Source organism: Oryx dammah, unplaced genomic scaffold (genome assembly GCF_014754425.2).
Source record: "Oryx dammah isolate SB20612 unplaced genomic scaffold, SCBI_Odam_1.1 HiC_scaffold_11072, whole genome shotgun sequence".
NCBI lineage: Eukaryota > Metazoa > Chordata > Mammalia > Artiodactyla > Bovidae > Oryx > Oryx dammah.
This window is the reverse complement of record NW_024080466.1, coordinates 2,032,264-2,045,371: the sequence shown is the minus strand read 5'-3', so window position 1 is coordinate 2,045,371 and position 13,108 is coordinate 2,032,264. Positions and strand designations below refer to the sequence as shown.

At 43.3% G+C, this 13,108-nt stretch overlaps 1 protein-coding gene across 4 annotated transcripts in view; it reads left to right on the top strand.

Moving 5' to 3' along the window:
* Positions 1-13,108, top strand: part of LOC120860420 (filamin-A-interacting protein 1-like) — a 211,128-nt gene that overhangs the window by 193,169 nt on the left and 4,851 nt on the right. For 2 of the 4 annotated variants that reach the window (XM_040236219.1, XM_040236221.1), the window contains one exon: positions 166-999. In XM_040236219.1, the coding sequence (XP_040092153.1) occupies positions 166-372 (207 nt within the window). In that variant the 3' untranslated portion in view covers positions 373-999. Of the gene's footprint in view, positions 1-165; positions 1,000-13,108 lie in introns of those variants that run through there. The other 2 variants (XM_040236222.1, XM_040236220.1) reach the window with 2 other exon arrangements.

Genomic DNA, 13,108 nt, shown 5'->3' with positions numbered 1-13,108 from the left:
AAAGTGGACTAGACCACAAGCAACTCCGACTTTCTAACAACAATCTTCTCTGGGGCGGACTCATTTGTGGGTGGTCCTGTGGTGTGCTTATGTTCAGATGATGGCATTTCCAGGGGGAGACTCACCAACGTGGCCCTTGTGTCTCTATCTTTTCTTCTCTTGCAGTCAGGACAAGACGGGTCAGCCCAGCGGCCTACACCCACCCGCATTCCTATGTCAAAAGGTATGAAAGCAGGAAAGCCAGTAGTGGCAGCCCCAGGAGCAGGAAATCTGACCAAATTCGAGCCTCGAGCTGAGACTCAGTCTATGAAAATAGAGCTGAAGAAATCTGCAGCCAGCAGCGCTACCTCTCCTGGAGGGGGGAAGGGCTGAGGGCAGTGGCGGAGGGGGTAGGTCGAGCAGATGCTACTGCTGCTGTCTGTCCCTGCCCACTCGTTGTGTGTACTAACTGGAGTTTTCGATATCTTGTTCATAAAATAATCAACTAATAGCCATGTGTCTTTCCTATTTTGTGGATTTGTTTTGAGGCCGGGACATAGAACTCACTAGCAAAACTACTGTACGTTACGTGCTTGGCAGAGAATGCTGGGCCTGAGGCAGGGCCTGACCTCTAGAGCCATTTTTGCTTTGAGAAAGTAGACTCATCAGTTGAACCAGTAAGACTGGGGAGGCTTGGGGTCGGGGAGCTGGATCACCACCTCTCCAAAGCTGCTGCCTTATTTCCTAATTGTAAATGAAATTAAGTAAGCCTTGTTCCACCATAATTGATTTTTCAAAAGCTCTTTTCTGAAATAGGAAATAGTTTATCAATTGTAATTTGCTTCTATCAGACTCCAAATTTGCTTCATGTGTGGGAAACAAACAAACAAAAAGCAGAAACTATCTCCTAGTTATCACAGGGCCCGGGCCTCTAACGTTTTGCAAAAGCCCCGAAGCCAATTTCAGGGAACAATTCGAATGTGAAATAAAATGGAAATAATGTATGGAATTCTGAGAACAGAGTTTTACTTATTTGTGTGTGTCTGTGTGTATTGTAAAGATTTTGGAATTTTAGAACCATTAATGTCAGACTCACACTCTATTCAGGTGTGCAGTTGATTTAAATTGTGGAGTGGTGCTGCCAAGTAGCCCTTTACAACTCAACAGAAGTTGTAATGCATAGAAAATAGTGGTCAGTAAATTTTGGTACTTTGTTGCCACAACATAAAATGACATGATGCATAGCTTAATTGAACTGAAACATTTTCACAGTGGAGTACTTTGCAAGTACAGAACCAGTTCATGAAAGAGTGTGTGTGTGTGAGTGTGTGTGTGTGTGTGTGGTGTGGTGAAGTGTATTGGGTTTGTATTGTTGTTGTTTATTTTAAGCATGTTTTAATATGCATGAAGAGTGAGTGAATGCAAAATGCTGTTGTCAATGAGATTAACTGTGTTGATGGGGACGTGGTGCATCATAGTCAAGTAACCACCAATGAGCTCGAGGCTGATAACCCTCAGCTTAGCATCTGAAGTCTCGGGTAGCCAGCACCTTTCCAAGTCTTTGAGCCAACTGGGTCAACTTTTCAACAGCACAGGAAGTACTTAGTTACAGGTTGCCATTTTCCACTTCTCAATTGTGAGGGTTCCAAAATCATTTGGATAGTCCCTGCTCCGGATATTTGTGTAAAGGTAGATATTTTTTTTTTTCTTTAAGATATATGATTAGTTTTTAGCCCATTGTTTAAAAGTGAAAGTCGCTTAGTCATGTCTGACTCTTTGTGACCTCATAGTTTATACAGTCCGTGGAATTCTCCAGGCCAGAATACTGGAGTGGGTAGCCTTTCCCTTCTCCAGGGGATCTTCTCAACCCAGGGATCAGACCCAGGTCTCCTGCAATGTGGGCAGATTCTTTACCAGCTGAACCACAAGGGAAGCCCTTAAAAAAAAAAAAAAAAAAGTGAAAGTGTTAGTGGCTCAGTCAAGTCTGACTCTTTGTGACCTCATGAACTATAGCCTGGCAGGCTCCTCTGTCCATGGAATTCTCCAGGCAAGAGTTCTAGAATGGTTAGCCTTCCCTTCTCTAGGGAATCTTCTTGACCCAGGAATTGAACCTGGGTCTCCTGCACTGCAGGCAGATTCTTTACCATCTGAGCCACCAGGGAATCATTGAGCTTCAGGTTAAAGAGACTGTCTTCTGAGTTCTTTCCACACCGGACTTCCTATTCCCTGTAGAACCTGGACTCAAATTGTGGATGAAGGAGGTAGACCCATCTCCGTATTCACACTCACTTAATTAGATCACTGTGGCTGACAGCTCAGTTCTCAGCAAACATATTTTAAAACATTAAGCAACCACGGTCGACATGCCCTGATAAGGGAATTTCAAGGTAGAAGAAGAGGGACAATGAGAAAAAAGAAAACACAAACTTTCTGAACATGTTTCAACTAGAGATCTTGCCATTTGAAATATCGACATTCCAATGTTCTTTTGAAGGGGAGAGCCCCTCTTTTGTAGAGTGGACATCATCCCCTTCAAAAACAAAGATGCTCCGCTGTTATTCAAACGCCTCCCTGCCATCTAGGCTGTGTCGTGTTGTTGTACCATAACACGTTGTATCTGAACAAACGGAGGAGTCCAGAGAATGAAAGGCTGCATTTTTTTATTCTACCTGCCGTTCTTCAGTGACCTCCTAATCAACTGTCGCTGCTGCTGTTTTGCTTTTTCACCTGCACACATCACGCTTACAGGGGTTCTGCCCGGAAGCTCATTCCATCCACAGAGAAGGCCCAGAAGACGCTTAACCATGCATGGACAGGGTGTTTATACATCTGGGTCTTGGGATACAGCCCGCTAAGAAAACTTGGCGGCACCACACATATTCGCTTTTCAGAAATGATAAAGAGCAACCGCTGTGGCAGTTTTCCTTTGTAATTTTAGCTCCAACTCGACGTTGATTGGCTAGCTTTGTTTTAAACAGCATATTAGAAGTGACATCCACTGGGGGTTGGAGGTGGAGGATTCGGTGCACTCCAACTTTGGCTTCCACGTGTGAATTTAATGTTTTTTGTTTTTTTTTGAGATGCATGTGCTTTTGTAAGAGTGAATGGGGTGAAAAAGGTGAGAGTTTTTTTTTTCCCCCTCTGCTGGAACAAAGTATTGTGTAGCAGGGATCTCACCAGGGCTACTGCGGACAGATGCCGTCAGATCTCATCCTGGGAGGGAGAGGGGTACCATTGCCACATATTACAATGTGGGGACGGGGCCCCATTCACAGAGCTACAGAGCAGCCCTGGTCTTGTTGTTCTTCAGTCCCTTAGGTCCTGTCTGACTCTTTGCAACCCCTGCTAGGCTCCTCTGTCCATGGGATTTCCCAGGCAGGAATACTGGAGTAGGTTGCCACGCCCTCCTCCAGGGGATCTTCCTGAGCCAGGGATCAAACCTGTATCTGCTGCAGCTCTTGCACTGGCAGGCAGATTCTTTACCACGGACCATCATAGTATGCAGAAACAGCCGACACACACAGACTCTCACTTGTGTGTGTCAGCTGTTTCTGCATACTATGATCATGGCCATGTAGCATGCATATACCAGAAACATTCCAAGATGAGACATGGCCCAAAGGATCTTGATAGTTTCCTGAAAATAACCTTCCCATCTGGGTCACTTGATTAAACAGAGGCATTCAGTTTCTACTGTCATCTTTATGATATTTTCAGTGAGGACAGGTTAACACGGGGCAGTTGGAGTGTCTGGAGGTTTCTAGGTATTCATCCAGGGTAGGGCATTACCAGACCTCTTACTTGAATGTCTTTAAGAAAGAAGTGAAGACATAGCTTTGATGTGCAGTGTGGGAAGAGTATAATTTCAGAGAAACAAAAACCTGCCCACGAATGTAAGATGCACAGAGATCTGAATTTCCCCTTCCTTCATAGATTTGGAAATACTTAGGAGAGAGTGAGGCTTTCCTGACTGGAAAAATCCCACGGATAAGAAGGGCACTTGTATGTGGGAGGCGGGAGGGCAGAGAGAAGAGGAAACAAGACCAGCCCAGGGAGGATTTCCAGGACCCGAGAGTATCATCCCCAACTTTCCCCACCCAGACGACGGTCAGCGTCTCCCTGCTACCACCTCCTTCACGGTTCCATGATTGGCCATCTCTTCACCCTCCGCTCTTTCAGCTTCCCCATTTCCACCTGTTATGTCCACACAAGACATCAGTGCACTGGCCCCTTCCATCTCAGCACAGTTCTTCCCTCAGTCGTGTCATCCTCTATGGCGAGTTACTCCTCTGTCTTCCCTGACCCGTGGAGCCATTCACAGGATGCTCAAGCTTGTCTGCCTCCACTTCCTATTTATTCTTTAATGGATCCTTATTTCTGTTAAAGTAATTCGTGTGCATAGTTAAAATACCAGTCAACGCTAAAAGACCGTTTGGCACCCAGGATCTGTGACCTGGCTCCTGACCGCCCCGCCCTGTCTGCCCCCAGCTGAACTCCCACCCCCAGGCCCACAGAATGTCTTGCAGAGCAGCCAGCTCACCTTCGCTTGACTTGCTCGACTTGTTTCCTCTCCGTGGAAGCTGCCCTTCCTCCAGCATCTCCTTCGGGTGGTTCTGTCTTTCTCTCTCCAAAGTCTCTTTTAAAAGCATCGCCCTCCATGAAGGCGTGGCAGTGGCTGCTGGTGGTTTAGTCACAAGTCTCGTCACAGACAGACCATTATTTCAGAATCTAAGTCAGGGTTTAAGGCTTGTCCTTTTTTTTTTTTTTTTAACATTTTTACGGAAAATGTTGTCAACAAAAGAAAACTGGGCACTTGACTGTAGAGGAGAAAACCAGCAGCTGAAGGATGGCTAGGAGTTAGAGGAGAGAGAGGCGTCCTTGCTTCCTCTTTGGTCTGCAGTACAAACTTGTGAGAGTGACGGGGAGGATGCCAACACTTCACGCCTGAGGACACGGAGGGAAAGAGTGGGTGGAATTGGGGGAAAATCCAAGTGCTGCCATCCTGGGTGGTGTAAGTCACTTCTGTTTCCCTTCAAAAGCACCGTGGCAGGTGGCTGCTGTTCAGTTGCTAAGTTGTGTCTGACCTTGTGACCCCGTGGACTGCAGCACACCAGGCTCCCTGTCCGTCACCATCTCCCGGAGCTTGCTCAAACTCACGTGTATTGAGTCGGTGATGCCGTCCAACCATCTCATCCTCTCTTGTCCCCTTCTCCTCCTGCCTTCAATCTTTCCCAGCATCAGAGTCTTTTCCAAAGAGTCGGCTTGTTTCATCAGGTGGCCAAAGTATTGGAGCTTCAGCTTCAGCATTAGTCCTTTCGATGAATATTCAGGACTGGTCTCCTTTAGGATGGATGGTTGGATCTCCTTGCAGTCCAAGGGACTCTCAAAAGTCTTCTCCAACATCACAGTTCAAAAGCATCATTACCATCGCAGATAATGGATTCAAAACAAACAGGAGTCCCAGATTGGGAAGTTCTCACCTCTGAAGCCATCATGTATGTGAAGAACTAAGGGGACCTGAGAGCTTCTTGTGAATTATAAACATACTTGAATGAATTACAAATGGCTCATCCTTTCTGAACCTCTAGAGGAGTTCAGGAAAGAAAAGGTTTCAGGTCATTTGTCATGCTCTTTAGTTTCATGCTGGACCCACCAAAAGAGATCAGAGAGGCTGTCCTTTTAAAGGACTGAACACCACCACCATATGCAGGATTTAGATTGCAGATAGTTATTAAGGTGAACAGGGAGCAAAGGTGGATTGCTGAACGGACATAGGACTGACCAGAGATCAGAGGAAGGCAGTGTAACCTTTGGCAAACCACCTTGGCTTACGGCTTTCATTTAGCTATTATCTGTTATGATTCTGACATTCCTGCTTATAGTGATAATATGACATGCTTCACTCTTGTTCAGTAAGCAGTTTAAAAGATTCTATCGTAATGCTTTTCCTAAAAACTAATAGTTAAGTTGCTTACCCAGTAAAAATAGTTTTGACCTCTCTACTTGTATTAATACTATGTATGTGTAATGGATAGAATTGCAAAGTCAAGGACTATTTAGAAATGAACCAGACTTTAGAAGTCAACAGGATAACTATCCCTATTAGTAAAGATGAAAACAAAAACAAAACAAACAAACCCCAAGGCTCACAGTGTCTGTCTTCTCGATGAGGGAACCAGGGTTTCCGTTTCTTCTAGTACCTTATTCATGATTTCATATGATGAAACCACTTCAAATGAGCAAAGTGTATATTCATCTATAGATAAAAATACCCACTCAATGGGCCAAAATAATATTGCCAAAGGTTTGAGATATTGAGCTATCTACATGGAAACTCTTGGGACTTCCCAGGTGGTGCTAGAGGTAAAGAACCTGCCTGCTCTGCAGCAAATACAGGTTCAATTCCTGGGTCGGGAAGATCCCCTGAAGGTGTGCATGGCGACCCACTCCAGTATTCTTGCCTGGCGAATTCCAGGGACAGAGGAGCCTGGTGGGCTGCAGCCCATGGGGTTGCAGAGTTGGACACAACTGAAGTGACTTAGCATAGTCGCACCGCATAGCACATGGTAACTCTGTGTTAAAGTTCTCAAAACAGCACTTCGATAAATATTGGCCTTATCTAAAACTCACAGCTGCCACTCAATTTTCACATGTAATGTTATATTCCGTGCTATCCTGTGATCAGTGGTAGACTTATGTCAACCTAAGTTGATCTCAGCGTCCAGCATCTAGCACCTGTGTCCAAAAGGTAGAAACTGAGCACGCTTGGCTCAAGTACTTAATATTTTCCAACCATTTACTTTTATTTATAATTAATGTTACCTGTGGGATAACGGGGCTTCCCAGGTGGCTGGGCTTCCCAGATGGCGCTAGTGGTAAAGAACATACCTGCCAATGCAGGAGACATACGAGATGCAGCTTCAGTCCCTGGATTAGACAGATCCCCTGGAGGAGGGCATGGCAACCCCCTCCAGGATTCTTGCCTGGGAAATCCCATGGACGGAGGAGCCTGGCAGGCTACAGTTCATAGGGCTGTAAAGAGTTGGTCATGACTGAAGTGACTTATCAGGCACGCACACATGGGATAACTAGTTCCAATCTGTTTGTATCTGGGGAACAGTAATCTGTGTGAGAGAGAACAACTAGCTTGCCTGAAAAAGAAGCCATCAGTCATAACTGTGATGATTAGTAACTCCTGCCACCTAGGAGCAGGGAGGGCACTGGGGGGGGGGGGTGAGGACTTGGTCTGATGATGGAGTGGGAAATGTTCTGGAAGGAAGCAAGTAAACTTACGTGGTTGAAAAAGCTCCAGAGATGTTGTGTCATCTGCTTCAAAAGTTTCCTGAAACAAATGACAGAACTGATTAGCGGAAGTGTTTTTAATTAGTTGAGCTGAATCCAGAAGAACTACAAGTCCAAGTCCACAGAGGAAGTTTATTGAACTTCCTATTTAAAACAGATGTTTTATCAGAACTCTGATTAATGTCTGAATGTGATAATAACAAGAGTGAATACTGAAGCAGTTTATTAAGATAAACCTTAAAAGTAAACAATATCCAGGCACCCCTACTTCCAAAAGGTATACAGAACTAGGACATTTTTGCTGGAGGGCAGGCAGCAAGTTCAAAGCTGGGGTTTGGTAGAAGGAAACCCCAGGAAGAAGGAAGCAAGTAAGAAGAACAGTAGAGCCCTAAGCCAGTGTCTGGCTCTCTAGGCAGATCCCCTGGGAGCAGGGGCCATGGAACAGGCGAACAGGCCATCCGCCAGCCAAGCTGATGCAGAAACCAACAGAAACTGTTTCCTATAACTTAGTGTGCGGTTTCCTGTGAATGAAGCAGCCCTTCTTTACTAATGCAAAGTCCTGCTGCAAGTCGAACTTTTGCTCTGTTTTGTCTCTGGTGGGTGAGTTTGGAGGCTTTCTAAGTGATGTGGTCTCATTTACTAGAGCTGATTTTTAAAATTTAGAGCTCAAGAGTTCTCTTGAGTATGGCAGAGCATGAACATAGGCATTGCTCAGGAGGAAGGCACTGACTTTGCAAGGAATACATCTTTCTTACTCCTTAGCTGAAGGGGCTCTCCTGGGAGGAATTAGAATTTAATTTGTTGCCAGGTTGCCCCACTCTAGCACTCAAGAGACATTCTCCCCCAAATTTCCCCCCAATCCTGTCTTATGTATACAGTTTTGGATCTCAAGTCATCTGACTGGCCAGGAGTTTTGGGGATACCACCCATGGAGGATAAATAAGTCATGCTTGTAAGGACAGAAGTCAAGTGTAATTAGGAATTGACAAAGGTCCACATAGTCAAAGCTATGGTTTTTCCAGTAGTCTGGTATGGATGTGAGAGTTGAACCATAAAGAAGGCTGAGTGCCAAAGAATTTTTGCTTTCAAACTGTGTGCTGGAGAAGACTCTTGAGAGTCCCTTGGACTGCAAGGAGATCAAACTGGTCAATCCCAAAGAAAATCAACCCTGAATATTCATTGGAAGGACTGATGCTGAATCTGAAGCTCCAACACTTTGGCCCACCTGATGCAAAAAACCAACTCACTGGGAAAGACCCTGATGCTGGGAAAGATTGAGGGCAGGAGGAGAAGGGGACGACAGAGGATGAGATGTTGGGCCGGCATCACTGACTCCATGGACATGACTTTGAGCAAGCTCAGGGAGGTGGTGAAGGACAGGGAAGCCTGGCAGGCTTCAGTTCATGGGTCCCAAAGAGTCGGACATGACTTAGCATCTGAACAGTGACAATAACAATGCATCCTTTCCATGGAAGTCACTCAACAGCTAGTGTAATAAAAGAATGAATTCATAAGCCACATCATTTCACAATAACATCATGAAAGCAAACAATTATTTAATGTGTTACCTGAAGTTTCTTAAGAAAAAAAACCTCCAGGTAACACTTGAGAGAAATATATAATGGAAAACGTTTGTAAGTCCTTTGATCAACTGTTAATATAAAATTATATGTAAGAATGCAATGAACCCATGTGTATATGTTGATTAAGATTTAGAAGTTGTGTTCTTCTTTTGGACAAGGCAATGGCACCCCACTCCAGTACTCTTGCCTGGAAAATCCCATGGATGGAGGAGCCTGGAAGGCTACAGTCCATGGGGTTGCTGAGGGTTGGACACGACTGAGCAACTTCACTTTCACTTTTCACTTTCATGCATTGGAGAAGGAAATGGAAGCCCACTCCAGTGTTCTTGCCTGGAGAACTCCAGGGACGGGGGAGCCTGGTGGACTGCCGTCTATGGGGTCGCACAGAGTTGGACACAACTGAAATGACTTAGCAGTAGCAGCAGCTCTTCTTTCAATTAGAAAAACAGAAATTGTTGTTAAATACCTACACATCAGAGGGCCCAAAATTTAAGTGCTTTGCTCTTTTGAGTTTGCTGATAGAGGCTGAACTGTGGCCTTTGGTCCTCTATTTGGGTCTTATTCTGAGTTGAGGACAGAGTTGAAGATAAATTAAGATTTGCTGACAGAATTTATAACTTCAATAAAGTTTGTAATATTATCTTATTGTCCTAAATCATAAAGAAACATGAAGGGACTTGGAAATCCCACCTTAAAAAAACACACAAAAAATGATACTAATTCCTAAAGCATTCAGAAAATGAAGATCATGGCATCCGGTCCCATCACTTCATGGGAAATAGATGGGGAAACAGTGGAAACAGTGTCAGATTTTATTTTGGGGGCTCCAAAATCACTGCAGATGGTGACTGCAGCCATGAAATTAAACGACGCTTACTCCTTGGAAGAAAAGTTATGACCAACCTAGATAGCATATTGAAAAGCAGAGACATTACTTTGCCAACAAAGGTCCGTCTAGTCAAGGCTATGGTTTTTCCAGTGGTCGTGTATGGATGTAAGAGTTGGACTGTGAAGAAAGCTGAGCGTTGAAGAATTGATGCTTTTGAACTGTGGTGTTGGAGAAGAGTCTTGAGAGTCCCTTGGACTGCAAGGAGATCCAACCAGTCCATTCTAAAGGAGATTAGTCCTGGGTGTCCTTTGGAAGGAATGATGCTAAAGCTGAAACTCCAGTACTTTGGCCACCTCATGCGAAGAGTTGACTCATTGGAAAAGACTCTGATGTTGGGAGGGATCGGGGGCAGGAGGAAAAGCGGACGACAGAGGGTGAGATGGCTGGATGGCATCACCAACTCGATGGATGTGAGTTTAAGTAAACTCCAGGAGTTGGTGATGGACAGGGAGGCCTGGCGTGCTGCGATTCATGGGGTCGCAAAGAGTCGGACACGTCTGAGCAACTGAACTGAACTGAATTGAATCCCTAAAGCACTTTTATTTTATTATTATTATTATTTTTTGCTGGCAACCTTGGATTCCTTCTGAATCAGACAGCTTTGCTGTGTAATGAGTCACCTCAAAATTTAATGCGTTAAAGCAACCTTTTAAAAAATTTCTCACAAGTTTGTGCATTGGCTGGGAGATTCTTATCTGAGTTAGCTTATAGATTTGGAGAAAGTGTAGATAACAAGCAAACATAGATTTAATAAATATCCTTCATATAGATCTTGTCTCACTATATTTAGAAGCAAAGTGAAATATGTCCCTATTTATATAAAACAAAATAACTTGGGTTTAATTGTATTCCTTTAAGTAAATTGTATGTACATAAATATTAAATGCCATCTTTTATTATTAAGTTGAATTAAATAAAATAAGCTCTCTTATTTGGCATTATCAAGTATTTTTGAGATAGTCTTTTTCAGTAACATAATCTGATTAATAGCATTAATATATAATACCATGCATGGATTACCAGTTTGTTACCTTAAAAAAAAATAATAAAATATAATGGTCCAACCAAGACATTGTTTCTATATATGGACTCTTTTGCCATATGTATTTTTACCAAATACTAATCTGAAAATCTATTATTATTATTATTATTTTATTAGAGTACAGTTGATTTAAAATGTTGTGTTAGTTTCAGGTGTACAGCAAAGTGAATCTCCTTTATATATATATATTTATATATATATGTCTCCTTGATTCTTTTCCCATATAGGCCATTAAAGAGTTTTGAGTAGAGTTCCCTGTGCTATACAGTAGGTCCTTATTATTTATTGTATATATAGTAGTGGGCATATGTGAATCCCAATCTCCCAATTTACCCCCCCTCCCCATTTGCCCTTTTTTTTTTTTCTAAGTCACTTCAGTTGTATCCGACTCTATGCGACCCCATAGATGGCAGCCCACCAGGCTCCCCCGTCTCTGGGATTCTCCAGGCAAAAATACTGGAGTGGGTTGTCATTTCCTTCTCCAATGCGTGAAAGTAAAAAGTCAATGTGAAGTTGCTCAGTTGTGTCTGACTCTTAGCGACCTCATGGACTGCAGCCTACAGAGCTCCTCCATCCATGGGATTTTCCAGGCAAGAGTACTGGAGTAGGGTGCCATTGCCTTCTCCACATTTGACCATTGGTAGCCATAAAATTGTTTTCTATATCTGTGGCTATTTTTGTTTTGTAAATAAGCTCATTTGTATCATTTTTTTTTAAAGATTCCACATATAAGTGATATAATTTGTTATTTATCTTTCTGTCTGACTTACTTCACTCAGTATGACAATCTTTCCGTCTATCCATGTTGCTGCATCTGGCATTATTTTGTGCTTTTAATGGCTGAGTAGTATTCCACTGTATATATGTGCCATTTTTCCTTTATCCATGCCTCTGTCAGTGAACATTTAGGTTGCTCCCATGTCCCAGCCCTTGTAAATAGTGCTGCAATGAATACTGGGGTGCATGTATCTTGAAAAGCGATTATTATTGCAGAGACTATAAAACTCTAGGATTAGGAGAAGACAACTCTAGGAATTTAGAGGTTTGCACACGCAAGGGGAGAGAAGAAGGTATCACAGTAAAACAAAATATTAGTCCTGCCAGGGACTTGAGAGAATTCAGTGAAGAAACAAGGCAAACACATTCTGAATTACATCTGCAATAAGAACAATTCTAGATTTCACTCTTTTAAACATATGTTTCCTGTAGTCTCTTAGGAGAGGAAAATGGGGAAGATACTTGAATTCTGTTAGGGAGGTCTGAGACCTATGCGTTTTTACTCTTTGAAAACTACTTTAAAAAATTAAAAAAAGAAACTGTTGAGTCGGAAATAGCATTTTAATTTTAAGTAAAAAAAGAGACTCTGATTTTTAACTACATAATATTGTATATAGTGTTTTTAGTCTTTACCTGAAGATTTTAATTCATTTTTAAGTGTTGAAAAAAATTGAGGCTAGAACAACTGTGAAAAGACAAAATGAGCTAATGATTTTTCCGAGTTTCTGGTACAGTGAAAAACCACACATATGTCTTAAAAGTTTTTCAAAACTTTCATAAGTAGTTACTATTAAGTATATAAAACATTTATGTATTTCATTTTACTTTGCTTATCTGTTTATCCCAAATTCAATTCAGAAAGGTCAAGAGACGGAGTGGAAATATCTCCACCTAGTGGTCAGTGTGAAGTAAACCTCTAGGTCCACAACATGCTGCTGGCTGCTGCTAAGTCGCTTCAGTCGTGTCCGACTCTGTGCGACCCCATAGACGGCAGCCCACCAGGCTCCCCCGTCCCTGGGATTCTCCAGGCAAGAACACTGGAGTGGGTTGCCATTTCCTTCTCCAATGAAAAAAAAGTGAAAGTGAACTAGTGTGCTTCAATTAATGTTTGTGAGCTTACCGCGTGCTCAGTCGCTAAATCGTGTGGACTCTTTGCAACCCCAAGGACTGTAGGCCACCAGGCTTCTCTGTCCATGGGATTTCCCAGGCCAGAATACTGGAGCGGGTCATTTCCTTCTCTAGGGGATCTTCCCAGCCCAGGGATTGAACCTATGTCTCCCACATCTCCTTCACCGGCAGGCAGATTCTTTACCACTGATCCACCTGGGAAGCCTGACAGTTGACAGGGAGGCAATACATTTTTCAGGCAGAGAAACCATTTGGGGCTTAGTTATTTCTTTCCTCTGCTGTTTATAATCTCAGCAAATGCAGGATCACGCTTCATTTTGCTCACCAATGTAGTTCCACGCCCAGCAGTGCGTGAGTGCTAAGTGGCTTCAGTCATGTCTGACTCTTTGCGACCCTTTGGACTGGAGC